At 40.5% G+C, this 15,076-nt stretch overlaps 1 protein-coding gene across 12 annotated transcripts in view; it reads left to right on the top strand.

Annotated features, from left to right (window-relative positions):
* The window catches only part of cacna1aa (calcium channel, voltage-dependent, P/Q type, alpha 1A subunit, a), a 90,072-nt gene that overhangs the window by 19,721 nt on the left and 55,275 nt on the right, over positions 1-15,076 (top strand). For all 12 annotated transcript variants that reach the window (XM_079641709.1, XM_079641705.1, XM_079641708.1 and 9 more), the window contains exons 3-8: positions 2-141; positions 10,077-10,168; positions 11,024-11,176; positions 11,884-12,071; positions 14,271-14,374; positions 14,688-14,803. In XM_079641709.1, coding sequence (XP_079497835.1) covers positions 2-141; positions 10,077-10,168; positions 11,024-11,176; positions 11,884-12,071; positions 14,271-14,374; positions 14,688-14,803 — 793 coding nt within the window. The remainder of the gene's footprint in view (position 1; positions 142-10,076; positions 10,169-11,023; positions 11,177-11,883; positions 12,072-14,270; positions 14,375-14,687; positions 14,804-15,076) is intronic.

Genomic DNA, 15,076 nt, shown 5'->3' with positions numbered 1-15,076 from the left:
GGATGATACAGAGCCGTACTTCATTGGGATCTTCTGTTTTGAGTCTGGAATAAAGATCCTGGCGCTCGGTTTCGCCTTCCACAAGAACTCCTACCTGAGGAATGGTTGGAACGTCATGGACTTTGTGGTGGTGTGCACAGGGTGAGTGGCAAACAAATAAACAACAGCCCTACCTGTCACGAAACACACACATGCAGTACCAGTGTGTCCGCGGGGTCTTAAAAAGTATTAAAAGTTGATAAAACAATTTAGCGAAAATTAAGGCTATTAAAAAGTATTAAACGGCATTTTACAAGGTATTAAATGTTTTAGCTTGTTTTCAATAAGTATATAAATTGTCCAAAGCGGTTGTGTTCTACAGTTTGCCTGAATGTAATCATTGCAGGTGTGTAGTGTGATTCTGTGTAGTTTATTTATGGCATCCCGTTGGGTTTGACGTCATCTGAACAGGACATCGCACGCTCACTGCTTGATAGCACGCGAAGGTCCGTTTACGCCGGTTGCTAAGCAACATCGTTATGGGGAAATGCAAGTCTGCGTCCAAATGGTTGGAAGATAAGGAGGAAGGACAATCAATACTGTATATAGTCAATGTGAGGTAAAGTCTGTCGCCAATGTAACCGGTTAAAACTCGAAGTGGCGATGAGGTCTTAAAATGTGTGGAAAGGGTCTTAAAAAAGGTCTTAAAAGGTATTACATCTGACTTCAGGATTCCTGCATATACTGTACCCTGAGTACATGTATATTAAGTACCTGCATGAACACTTACAAATGCACACATGCATATATAAAAGATCATAATATGATGTTGTTCAACTTAAACAGAAGAACAGGGTCGTTTATCATGTGCTTTAGTGCTGGTTTGAACATGTGTATGTCTGTGAGGGTCCTACCGCTGCTCCTTTGCCCTAATCAAGGGCCCCATTCTGGGCAAGGCAGCAGGCAGATCACAGAGCAGAACTGCAGGCAGCCAGCAGCCTGGGTAGCGAGCAAATGTCACCATGATGTACACAGACAAAGAGGGGGTGGGGGTCACAGAGGAAAGAGACATCAGATAGAAGGAGTGAAAAGGGGATGTGCAAAATGAACAGGTGTTTGTAGACAGAGAAGCAAAGGGATTGAATGGAAAGAGACAATTGAAGAATGCAGGGAGTGAAGAAAACCAGGCGTGATTTGTCCAGATGTTTTCCCAACACAAGTCTATCTTATAATTCATCATTTTAACTGTCAATTGACATTCAGTCTTTAAAGACACTTTCTCTTGAATGTAAATATTGCAGGCTGTGTGGTGTTTACAACTGTGAAAACCCTGGTGTGTGGGGGCACTTTTTGTTAAATGATTAATGGGATTTACACGACTTTAATTGCATAAGTGATCGGTTAGGGAGAAGAGAAAAAACTGTATTGAATGTGTGTCTTATTGTTGATGTGAGAATACTCTCAGTTAACTGAAACACACAACTGATGTTCTCTATACAGTAGTTGTCTTAAGACATTCACAAAGCTTAATAACTCTTTTCTGATAATAACAAAACACTCTGGTTCACATTTTTTCTTTTGCTAATTGTGAAATACATTGATTCTGATAGCATAGAGTACATGAATCATTCGACATGCCACATAGGGAAACTGTTACTATGCTACTGTGTCCAATACAATGAGATGTGGGAGTTCTGGCGCAGGTTCATATGTTGAGGTCACTGCATATTATGGCTATTTGGGAGCTTTATATGTTACATAAACCTTCCACATATTTGCTGACAAAGCACCAGAGAAACTGGTGATTGCCCCCCTCTGCCTGCCTCTATCTCTTTTTCTCACACACATTTGCCATATGGCGGTTTGCCCTTATGCTTCAATAATAAGAGTAATCATGAATCCAAGCCCTTCCCGGCATTGCAAATAAGAGAGGCGAGGGGTGAGAAGATGAGTGTCGGCGAGACAGCAGGAAGTAGCACGATGCAGAGAGGAGGGAGGAGAGGAAGAACAGGGAGAGCAGAGGGAAGTGAAGCAGTCCTTAACTTCCAGGAAACGCCCGGTCTCACATAATCCCCCCCCCCCCACCCCTCTGTGTTTTTTAAGAAGACATCTAATGTTTTGACAGTGAAACCCTCTGAGCAAGCATGACACAGCAGTTTAATAATCTGTGTCTGCTAGGCACAGGCATAGCTAGTGTTGTGTGAGATGTTGTTACAACAGGCAAGCAGAATGTTATGGTTTTACTGACAATGTGCCTCTAAAGTGAACCTGCAAAGCACTTCCTGATATGATAGCAATCACAGGCATTGGTTTCTTTAGACTATTTTCAAAGTGTCCTAGCTTTGAACTTAAAACGCATGTTCATGGCCATCTTAGATGTCTCGAGAAAATACATGGAAACTAGGCTTAAATATTGTCTTGGATCTCTCTTCCTTTATCTCATATTTTTTGTAATGAAATTAGAAAAATGATGCACGGATGACCATTTCCTCTTATAGTGTCAACCATATTGCAATTGCAATCAGTCAAAAATGATCGCAAGACATTGGTTCACAATTGTTTATCCTTATTATCATTATAAGACTGAAAAGTGCAACAACATGGTTTGTTAGATTGTCAAAACATTTGGCAAAAAATTCGATTTTTTCGGTAGAAGTATTGTTAAAAAAAATATCATGAGGCACTACTTTAAGAAAACAGATATAGACTGAGGAAAGCTAGCAATACAGTATGTCAAAAAGGAGTAAAAATGAATTAAAAAAAACATATAAGTACTCAGCGATGTAAATAACAGTCACACACACACACACACACACACACACACACACACACACCCACACACACCCAGCTTTGTAACCATTTTGCAGAGAGGCAGGAAGCTGCAGCAAGAAATGCAGACAGAGAATATGCTGCATCACTTACAACACACATACTGTATATTCCCATGATACATTATGTACACTGACTGAAGTCAATACATTGCACACACACACACACACACACACACACACACACACACACACACACACACACACACACACACACACACACACCCACCCGCACGCACGCACGCACGCACGCACACACACACACACACGTGCACATCCTTTGTCGTGCTCTCTATGAATGGGGGTTGTGTTTTCAGCAGTGCTGCTCTTTGAAGATGAAAGGCTACTTGGCCTTTCTACCCACCCTTGGACGGAACCTTTGATAACACTCTGACCACGCACACAAATCCACACACTAACATTTCCACATCAAACATTCCTTTCCATTTCCTACTCAATCCTAGGGCATTTGTACGACGGAGTATTAGGGTCACACTTAGAAGAAGAAAAAACAGAGAGATTTTGAGAATAAAGTCGTAATAATACGAGAATAAAATTGTAATGTTTCGAGAATAATGTCATAATTACGAGATTAAAGTCGTAATATTACGAGAATAAAATCATAATGTTACGAGATTAAAGTCGTAGTTTCATAAGTGACTTGAGAAGCGGACTTGGAGGAGATTGTCTCCTTTCTGCAGGAGGAAATGGCTGGTTCTGGCCGACTACATTACATTACATTTAGCTTTTATCCAAAGAAAGCAGAATCCTACATGTATAAGTACATCAGGTTTCAGTTTTCAATCTGCGCCGGAAGATGTGTAAGCTTTCTGCTGTCCTGATTTCAATGGGGAGCTCATTCCGATTCCACTACAAGGCTATCGTTCGACTCCTTCTGGATACAAAGCCTTGATTACAAGTCTCTTCGTTTCCTGTGAAACAACAAATCCCCTTTGAACAGCTCGTAGATGTAAGCAACGATAGCCTTAGTTGTAGTCTGCCAGAACCAGCTATTTCCTCCTGCAGAAAGGAGACAATCTCCTCTAAGTCCGTTTGGTTCTTTCTTCTAAATAATAGACCTAGTTTCTTGCACAACCTATTCAAAGTGTTAATAATTATGATAATCTGATGCTGATGTGACAAAAGATTAAGTATTTTGTTATTTGAGAAACCTAAACTAAAATATTGCTTCACAAGATGCTCCACATTCCTCATTGTATTGCAGGACGCTGCTGTTGTCTCTTTCTCAAGTCACTTATGAAACTTAATCCATAGACTGTATATATAAAGCTTTAATCTCGTAATTATGACTTTATTCTCGTAACTATGACTTTATTCTCGAAATCTCTGTTGTTTTTGTATAAGTGTGGCCCTAATACTCCGTCGTACATTTGCTCGTGCGACATACAAAGGAAAAAACACACATGGCTCTAAACATGTCTGAATAGAATAGATATTCACTCCACAACCTTGTTGGATGTTAGCAGATTTGTGTGCACTCTTGTTTCTCTGCCCAAGTGTGTGTGTTGACCTATCTCTTGTAGTAAATTGCCTGAGTGATTTGGCCCTGGGAATAAGCTAGTTGTTTTTTTTATGCCAAGTATTGATTATTAGTCCAATTACCCTTAGTTTACAGCCAGTCTCGACTCGCATCCTCCCTCCATCTCTCCTTCTTGTTCCTTCATTCAGGTTTGTTTATTGTGAAAAAACAGCTGACACATTGAGATAATTAAAAACTGATTAGATCATGGAGGCATTACTTTCAGTTCTGTCATTGTTTAGAGTTGTACCGAATAGATTTCTGATCTGACATTTTCTCAACCTTTAATTGTCTTTGAAGTTACGTGACGTTAAACATAATGTCATTAAAAGGAATGATACAATATTAGTATGTGAGGCAGGATATAAAGTTAATACGAGAGGAAATGTATAATTATGCAGATACATGTTATTATGTAATCGTGGTATCATACGAAAGCAAGGAGATAAGAAAAATTGGAAAGTTTGGAGGGGAGATGAAGCGATTTGGTCAGTGATGTGGACAAAGATAATTAGCCACATTTAGCTGAAGTCAGCAGGAAAGCAGGCGGAGGGAGCAGGCGAAAAAAGATGGTGTTTGTATAATGGTGTCCCATGAGAGCGGGTTGGTGGGGAGATTGTGTAATATTGCTTAATGTGATTGTCCTGAATCATTTGTGTGCCTCTGTATAAAGTGCAGGTGTGTTTATCTGTGCATAAGATGTGCGCTCGGCAGCTTCTCTGTCCCTGACGACATTTGTATCCATTGGTTATTACAAATGACCTACTTTCTAGTGTGCATATGTGAATACAATCATTCACACTCAATATGTTAGATCTCCAACCAGCGGCCGTGTGTGTGTGTGTGTGTGTGTGTGTGTGTGTGTGTGTGTGTGTGTGTGTGTGTGTGTGTGTGTGTGTGTGTGTGTGTGTGTGTGTGTGTGTGTGTGTGTGTGTGTGTGTGTGTGTGTGTGTGTGTGTGTGTGTGTGTGTGTGTGTGTGTGTGTGTGTGTGTGTGCATTTCTTATCTTTTTCTGTATGTGTACATGTGTGTTTGTGTGAGTTGTGATGCATTTACATCATAGAGAGGAGAAAGAAAATAAAACAATCAATCAGGCTCCTCCATTGGCCCTGTTACCAAGGTGATACAGAGATTCTATCAATGAGCCAAGGTCCCTGTTGCCATGGAAACACTTATGAATGAGAAAGGACCCAGTAACCGTGGAGACGGTGTGAATGAGGAACTGCCTCATCGGCTTGACACTGTGTGTGACGGCGGATGCTGTTTTAGAAACTGAAATCTTCATTATTACCATCATTGTCCTCATCGTCATTTTGTGTGTTTTTAATATCAAAAATCGTAGAAATGGGTCTTTTTTTCTTTCTCGAATGGCTTCTCTTTTGTATTCCCAATAAATGCCGATACACAAACATACCTATTTTTCATATTCACTGTTTGTGTTTTTATCAAAGGGGCCCTATATGGTTAGAGAGTGTGGAGGAATGTTGGGGATTTTAGACTTTGCATCACATTTACATTTAGCAGCACAAGTAATGGCTTACCATATTTAAAAAAAGATTACAAAATGAGAGCTGTCAGTTGATTACAAATATTTATAGTTAATCGAGATTAATCGCAAATTAATCACACATTTTTGATCTGTTCTAAATGTACCTTAGAGGAATATTTGTCAAGTTTGTAATACTCTTATGAGTGGACAAATATGCTTTATGCAAATGTTTGTTTATTATCATTAGAACAATGACAAATATTCTCCTGAATATTGCCAATACAACAAACTCTCCCTCTCCCTCTCTCTCTCTTACACTTTCTCCCAACCCTGTGTACTTCCTTGCACTGAGCCAGTTGCTCAAACAGACAAGCCCGTTTACAGTTGTCGGCGAAATGCTGCTCCTCTGTCTTCATAACAGTCAAGGCATGAGACTGAAGTTCCCACTGTGGGTCAAAATAATGCGCTGTGATGTGCAGTCGACACGTTGGATGCGATCTGTTGGACGCGATCCGATGGATGCCATTATCTCAAAGAGTCTCTCGTCCTCCACAATGTTAATTGTCCTGCAAGCTGTAGCCACCGCCACCCATTTAGCTATCGCTGTTGAAAGCTTGCTGCTCGTAGACGCCGTGTCCAGGCGTCTCCCCGGGCAAACTTTCAAGCGTGGTCTGCCGCAAGCGAGCGGCAGGAGCGGGGCTGTCAGCATCCCCAGCTAGAAATGTTTGGTTCTAAAAACATTCTGAGAATGTTACAGTCATTGTTCTAGGAAGGTTTTCAGCGGGAAGTTTTTGTTTGGTTCCCAGAACGTTCTTCTGAAAGGTAGGATAACGTTCTCTGAAAACATTCTTAAAATGTTTGGTGATAACATTGTTAGAACATTATGCCCTCCTATTCTTAAAACGTTTTCAGCAGGAAGTTTTTGTTTGGTTCCCAGAATGTTTTTCTGAAAGGTAGGATAACGCTCTCTAAAAACATTCTTAACATGTTTGGTGATAACCTTCTTAAAATGTTTTGAAAACATTGTTAGAACATTATGCCCTACTATTTTTAAAACGTTTTCAGCAGAAGCTTTTATTTTGGTTCTCAGAATGTTCTTCTGAAAGGTAGGATAACGTTCTCTAAAAACATTCTTAAAATGTTTTTGATAACATTGTTAGAACATTATGCCCTACTGTTCTTAAAACATTTTCAGCTGCAAGTTAGATTTTTTATGTTTCCAGAATGTTATTATTTTAGAGAAGGATAACATGGTTTATGTTAAAGAATTATGCAAATGTTCTGTGGTAACCATTTACTAAAACATGTTTACATTATTTGAACATAAAGACATAATATTCCTGTAATTGTTCAACTCAAAATTCCTGGGTAAGTGGACTGACCACTGTGGTCATTAGGATGATTATGATAGTTTACTTAACTATTGGAATTTGACTATTAACACATGTAAAAGGATGACACGGAATCAGCTGGTGAAAGTAACATTTGTTTATTAGAAAAGGGGAGCTGGGAGTGGAGGTTGGTTATGGCGGCAGTGGGAAACAGTTGTTCCAGGGTGGGTAGAGAGGCCTGGCTGGTCTTGGGAGTGTGGAAGGCCTTGGATTCCTCCTGGGAGAGACAGTGTGAGGCAAAAGCAGGCAAAGTTGTCAAAGAATATGCTGATCAAAAGCTAGAGCGGCACGCAACAAACTGTTCACCGCAACAATCCGGCATGGAATGAGTGCAGGCTGCAGGCTTTCATAGTGTGGCTGACGAGCAGGTTGCAGGTGTGGTTGATTGGAGATTGCTCCCAGCCGTGTAGAACATACCAGTAGGCAGAGAGAGAGACACACAGTAGAAAGAAACACATACAAACACTAACAGGGGTTTCAGCTATGGGCAGTGATAGTCGGTCCGTTCTTCTATATGTCTGTCTTTGGTTTTCTAAGTGTTATTCGATCCATATGACAATAGAGATACGTGCATAAACAACAAAAACACTTGGGGTATAATGTTCGAACAATGTTATCACCAAACATTTTAAGAATGTTTTTAGAGGACGTTATCCTACCTTTCAGAAGTACATTCTAGGAACCAAAATAAAACTTCTCGATGAAACCATTCCTAGAACAATGAATGGTAACATTCTCAAAATGTTTTTAGAACCAACAATGTCTAGCTGGGAACTTAGACATGCCTACGCAAACATGCAATATCATGAATTACATGCTTGTTTTTTTCTAAAAAGGAAAATGTGGTGACATCATATTTCTTTTAAACATCCTTTTTTAAAGCGCACTACAAATAAATCTGACGTTGACCATGACCCTGTTAATATTTCGCATCACAGGAACATTTTATAAAAAAATAATAACTTCCTGAAAACATTATCCAAATGTTGCTTCCAAAATGTTCTTCTTTAGTTATCATGTAACATTGAGGGAATGTTTTATAAAAGAACATCTTTAATGTGTTTCCCCAACAACGTCCAAAACACATCCTTAGAATGTTGGAGGCAAAACATTCCACCTTTGTTGACTTATCACATTAAAGGAACATTTTATAAAACACTTTCTGTCATCTCAGGCCTCAATAACATCCTGAAAACATTTTCAGAATGTTGCTTGGAGAATGTTCTTTATTTGTTATCATGTAACATTGAGGGAACGTTTTATATAGAACATCTTTAATGTGTTACCCAACAACGTCCAAAACACGTCCTTAGAATGTTGCAGGCAAAACCTTTGTTAACATATCACATGAAAGGCCTCAATAACATCCTCAAAACATCCTCTGAATGTTGCAGTTAAAACGTTATGTCTTAGTTAACCTTAGACCTTATAGGAACATTATTTGAACAAATAAACATCCTAAAAAGGTTCTTTGAACATCAGATTAAAACGTTTCTTTAAAACCTTGTTAGAACCAATAGGTAACGTTAGCCAACGTTGTGATAACGTTCCCCGCTAGCTGGGTCAGCTGTGTGCTTGGCTTGCTGTTTAAAACACCTTTTATTGTATCCATACCTCTCGCTAGAATCTGCCACCATCCAACTAACAATAACAACATCGTCAAGCCTTTGGGCTCTGAAACTACGGGGCGGGCCGAGGACAAATACACATGCGTTAATCGCACGTTAAAATAATTAGTGGCCTTAAAAAAATGTGCGTTTACACGTTATTAACGCGTTAACTTGACAGCCCTAGTCAGAATATATGGTTCAGTGAGCTACTAAAGGGAACATCTGCCATGATGTTTCTGCTTCACACAGCTGTACAGTGTTGCACAGGACCTCTCAGTTACAAGTCAGCCTCTGTTGAGGTATTTGATATCGCACAATGTCATTACAAGGACCCCAGCCTACACTAGTGATGGAGCACATACCACTGGGGGTGGGCTTCCCGGTCATTCAATACAGCGTCCTTCAATAGATTCAGGATTGGTGTTACTTTTCCCTTTCCTGACATTTTTAAAGGTTTCCACACAAAAGAGGGCTGACTTCAAACCTGTGATTAAGGCTCTGCTGTGTCACTGGGCCTCTTAGTGGAACAGATGAAAGTGGAAATGTGTCAGAGAGAGAGAGAGAGAGAGAAGTGGGAAGGAGGATGATTCACAGTGTGCGTCAGACCAGAGGATTGACTGGAAGTCTGGCGGCACGAGGGAACATCTTAAACAACTGAAGCACGAACATACACACACATGCTGTTCACAAGCCTTTTATTCCGATGATGAGCGGTGTTATCGGCGCTGAGACACACACCAACACACGGTTACTCTGCAGTCTGGCGACACCTCCAAGATAAACAGTTTGAACGTAACGAGAATAAAAATAGGTGGAAATAAGCAAGTCAGCATCTTTGTTTCTCACCATCTGCCAGCGCTCCCTCTCTCTCTCTCTCGCTCCCCCCGCCCTCTTGTCCTCCCATCCTCCCTCTCCTACCCATCACCCCATCTCTCCTCTTTCATTTTAAAGTCTTTCTATCATCCTGTTGAAAAACACAGTCCCTTCAGCCCATCCCTTTCTCGCCCTGATACACTTCTCTGCCTTTCTTCACTTGTCAGCTGTATTGATCAGCTCTGCTCTTACAGGATTTACATACAGTGCTCACCCAGTAGCTTGTAATGACCTGGCAAGGGGTCTGCGTTAAAGTGTGTGCTTGTTTGTAAACGCGTGTGTATGAATGAGGCTGACTGACAGCTTGACTAGCTTACATATTGATTGCCTTTGCTCACATTTGTGCATTTGTCTCCTTCCCTTTAGGATCCTGTCCACTATAGGCTCAGATTTCGACCTGCGGACCCTCAGGGCTGTGCGAGTATTGAGGCCCCTCAAACTGGTGTCCGGTATTCCCAGTAAGTCCAATCTCTTCATTCTCCATTGAAAAATAAAGACTTATTTGTTTTTTAGTAGTCTCCTGCCTTTACCACAAACAGTATATTTGTTGTTCCTAAGCTGAGGAAATGTTTTAGCTTAGCTCAGTTTAGCTTAGCTGCAGAACTTGTTCAGGTTTTATTGGTGGATCAGAAATAGCATAAAGAAGCTTTTTATGTGAAGGTGTTATGCAGCTTCTGTGTTCTTCATAATGCACCCAAAGTGTTCTAATACAAGTGGATGTACTCTCTGCTTCTTTTTTTATTTTTTTAAAATGTTATAGCAGCAGTAGTGTTCCAGCACCACTGCAGTGTTATTAATAGCGTGGACTCCACTACAGAGCTGAACAGGCAAAACAAGGCTTACTCATCACAAAAGTCACTAAGCTCCCCATGAAAACCAAATTACAGTTTCCTTCCAATAAGTGATATACATTTGATAAATATGATTGGTTTCCACAAAACAACATTTCACATTAAATAGAAACTGCCACAAACGAGTGCTTGGAGACCTTTTGTTTGTTAGAAAATGTTTTTCAGAAAACCTCTATAAACCTCATTTTACCTCTGGTGACATTCTGCCAGCAAAGTAAATAGAGTACTAAGCCAAGTCTTTTTGTGTTTATGGTTTACATTATGACAAATTAAACAAGTCATGCTGACAGTGGAGGACATGAAGGGTTACTTTTTTAAAGATTTAAACTGCCATTAATAATTAGAGGAAGGAGCACCCCTCTTCAGATCCTTGCACCTGATCCTCTCGATAAAAACGCATATAAATGTAAATTAATTATGGTTAATAATAATTCTCAACACTGTTTGCACTTTGTCCTCCAGGCTTACAGGTGGTGCTCAAATCCATCATGAAGGCCATGATTCCTCTGCTGCAGATTGGCATGCTTCTTTTCTTCGCCATCCTCATGTTCGCCATCATCGGCCTGGAGTTCTACATGGGCAAATTCCACACAACATGCTATGACAATCACACAGGTAAAGGATAGTGTGTGTGTGTGTGTGTGTGTGTGTGTGTGTGTGTGTGTGTGTGTGTGTGTGTGTGTGTGTGTGTGTGTGTGTGTGTGTGTGTGTGTGTGTGTGTGTGTGTGTGTGTGTGTGTGTGTGTGTGTGTGTGTGTGTGTGTGTGTGTGTGTGTGTGTGTGTGTGTGTGTGTTGTTTTTGCCAACAGTGCTAGTTAATTTGCTGTTTACCCCAATGAACACCTGTTCCGGCTGAGGCTAGACTATTAATAGTCACAGTACTAAAAATAGAAAGGCAATTTAGTTCAGGAAAATAACATAATTGGCTTTAGATTGTTTACAGTGCCTCAATTCTGTGTTTATGTGATGAAAGGCAGTTTCCACAGAACATTTCTAATTATTTTCTTGTTTATGCATAATTTGCCTCTTTTCTCTGTATATATAGATGACATTATAAAAATAGTATCTCATCTACCAAGAAACAAAACTGTTGTTTCTTGGTCTATTGAGAATATACGATGTTAAATGTCTCAATAATTCAAGCAGGTGAGCCTATTTTGTTTTTTGATAATTGTTTTTATACTGCCTATACCTTTTTATTTTGTATCCTATTTCTTGACATATTTAATTCCAGAAAGTAAGGTGACAAATCTTAACAAACAACATAATTTCCTACGACTACCTTTTGTTTTGAAACTCCTCCCCTCATTCTTTGGTGTTCAGGTGAGATGAAAGAAGAGTATCCATGTGGGACAGAGCTTCCGTCGCGGCTGTGTCCAGAGGGCACCTTGTGTCGAAGGTACTGGACGGGACCAAACTACGGCATCACCCAGTTTGACAACATCCTGTTTGCTATCCTCACCGTCTTCCAGTGTATCACCATGGAGGGCTGGACTGACCTGCTCTACTATGTATGTAGTGCTCAACACAGTTTTCAACACCTTTACACAGCCCCTGACAAAATGCAGGAAGAAATATTACATTTTTTGAAAGACTTTATTCCTTCTAAGCTGTTTAAATGGCTAATGTAAACAAGCCAAACATATTCCTGATTAAACTCCAGTCATGCAGACCTGGTAAAAAAGTTTCAAGTCAATCATTTGAGAGTTTCAGATCTAGTAGGTTCAGGTGCACAATAGAGGCAAGCATTCAAGAAAAGAGGATAATGATACAGAATTCAAACTTCATCAGCACTTTTATAGACATGCTGTACTAGCAGATAAACACCAATTACTAAAAATCATATACAGTATCAGTTTGTTAGCCATGTTAACCTTGTTTTTATCAGCAATACCTTGGTTTGTATAGACTATATTCTCATACTTGGCGGCCATTTTGTTGGATTGTTTGTTAGGATAAAACTGCCACTCGATGTATGGAAAAATAAATTAAATATTCCCCTTCAAATATAGCTTAACATTTGTCTTATGTTCGTCCAACATGTCTGTCAGAAGTCTCTACATTTTGATACTGCACAGCCGAAACATCCAAGATTATTTTCTCCCATTACATTTTATATTAAAGCATAAAAACCTCCACTGATTCTACCTGTGCACCCTGAGAGCCTGCCCAGAAATAGGTACCTGGTCCTGAACAGTGTCATCACTCATGCCCAAGACCTGCTGTCAGTGGTAACGGTTGCTAGGAGACCAGAGGTAGATGAGGGTCTTTGAGTGTAACTGTAGTCGTCTTTCCCCCCCCCTCCTCTCCCTCTCAGTCTTCCTGCTGCTCCTTCTCTTTCTTCATCCCTCTCTTCTTTTTTTCTTTTTCTCCCTCTCCTCCCCTCATTTCATTCCTTCCTCTTTCCCCCTCGCACTCTGTGTCTCTCTCCCCGTGTCCCTCCTTCCCGGTGCTGCTCTATATTTAAAAAGGCCTGTTCAGCCCAAGTTATTCTTGCAGCTGCTGGGGAGGGGAGCGATAAAAGTTTAATGGTAGAAAAAAGGGTCTGCGGTATATTGGGTTCACAGCAGCAATGCCAGCTTACATGCAGGAAGAAGGAAAGATGGAGGACGGAGGAGACAGGGGGACGCTAGACTGCAAGCCTCTGAGAAAGAGGGCGCAAAACAGGAAAGAGAAGAGGGGGTCTAGGGGTGGGAAGGGGTGATATGAAGAATCAGTTTAGAGGCTGATCAGAAAAAAGCAAGAGAGAAAAAATTTAAACGAATAAAATAAAAAGGGGAAGCAGAAGAAACGAAGAGTGATGCAAAAGGAGGAAACCATAAGGAGAGAATAAAGAAAAGGTAAGGAGAGTCTGGACAGCAGGATGGTGCAGATAGAGAGGGGGAGAGACCAAAGCATTTGTTATACATTATTTACTCTGCACTGAGCAGCTAAGTAGAGTGGCAGGTATGCATTTACTTATTGAGATGACTTAAAGCAAAATCATGTCCACCTTGCTGTTTTTTATGTTTCCCACAGCTGTGGACGGCACTTTGAAGTGAACTGACCTCCATTTTTTTTTTTAATGCCACATTGTTTAATGTCTACTTTATGTGACATTTTCTTGCATGTTTAGTCCAGATGTAACAGGAATGGACGATAATTAGAAAATAAAAAATAGTACCTCCATATCGGTATCACAACTATATTGTATGGTTGAGTATTGCTTTCACAAACTATTCACACAATTAGATTTTCGATTAACAACCAGCAGTAATGTTGATTAAATCACTAAGTGGTTAAAGGGCAAATAAAAAAAACTGTCTGAGTTAAGAAAATGTTCTGTAATGCAGCGTTTAATACCACAAAAAGAGAATTATGATATCCAAAATCTAGCAGGATATCCAGCCTCATATCAGGGTAGTGATCTTATATCGATATATTTCCTATCCCTATACCATGTGTGCAGTACCTGGATGCTAAGAAATGCACCTTAACTTGATAAGCAGGCTAATAAATGGAACTGGTATTTTATTAAATGCTTGGATATCGAGTTTGTCTTTTTAAAAAAAAGCATTACATTCAGCAAGGACAGAACCAATCATATGCCAGTGCAGTTAACTCATGCAAACGCATACCTGTTGTAACCTGGGTCTCGCAAATACACGCCACATGTTTTGATGTCGCCATTTGTTAATTGATTACTTGCTTGTGTGCGTGTGTGTTCACAGAGCAACGATGCCTCAGGGAGTGCATGGAACTGGATGTACTTCATCCCCCTCATCATCATCGGCTCCTTCTTCATGCTCAACCTGGTGCTGGGTGTGTTGTCAGGGTAAGTGTGTGTGTTTGTGACAACTATATTGTAAATGTTGTTGATACACAAGAGCACTTCCCATATTCATTGGCGGTTAAAAAAAACGTGTTTTTATGTCACAGTAAAACATGCAGGGTATCATTAAAAGTGTCTAACTTGGTGCTGTGTGTGTGTGTGTGTGTGTGTGTGTGTGTGTGTGTGTGTGTGTGTGTGTGTGTGTGTGTGTGTGTGTGTGTGTGTGTGTGTGTGTGTGTGTGTGTGTGTGTGTGTGTGTGTGTGTGTGTGTGTGTGTGTGTGTGTGTGTGTGTGTGTGTGTGTGTGTTGTCTGCAGGGAGTTTGCCAAAGAGAGAGAGCGTGTGGAGAACAGGAGTGAGTTCCTGAAGCTCAGAAGACAGCAGCAGATAGAAAGGGAACTCAACGGATATCTGGAGTGGATCTGCAAAGCTGGTACGTGTTCATTCATCCCGCACAGAGACATGTAGACATGTGGTGTGGCTCAGTGAATGGTGTGCTGGACTTCGAATCAGGGGGTTGCAAGTTCGAGTCCCACTGCAGTCAGCATGTCGTTGTGTCCCTGGGCAAGACACTTCACCCCAAATTGCTCCTGTGGGGATTGTCCACGTATGTTAGTCGCTTTGGATTAAAGCGTCTAACAAATGACATGTAGTGTAATGTATAAACATATCGCAAAAAAACACAATAATGATCCTTTGCCAACAA

This window comes from Notothenia rossii (assembly GCF_949606895.1).
Source record: "Notothenia rossii genome assembly, chromosome: 8".
NCBI lineage: Eukaryota > Metazoa > Chordata > Actinopteri > Perciformes > Nototheniidae > Notothenia > Notothenia rossii.
Note: the sequence above shows the minus strand (reverse complement) of the source record. Positions and strands in the feature narration are given on the sequence as shown.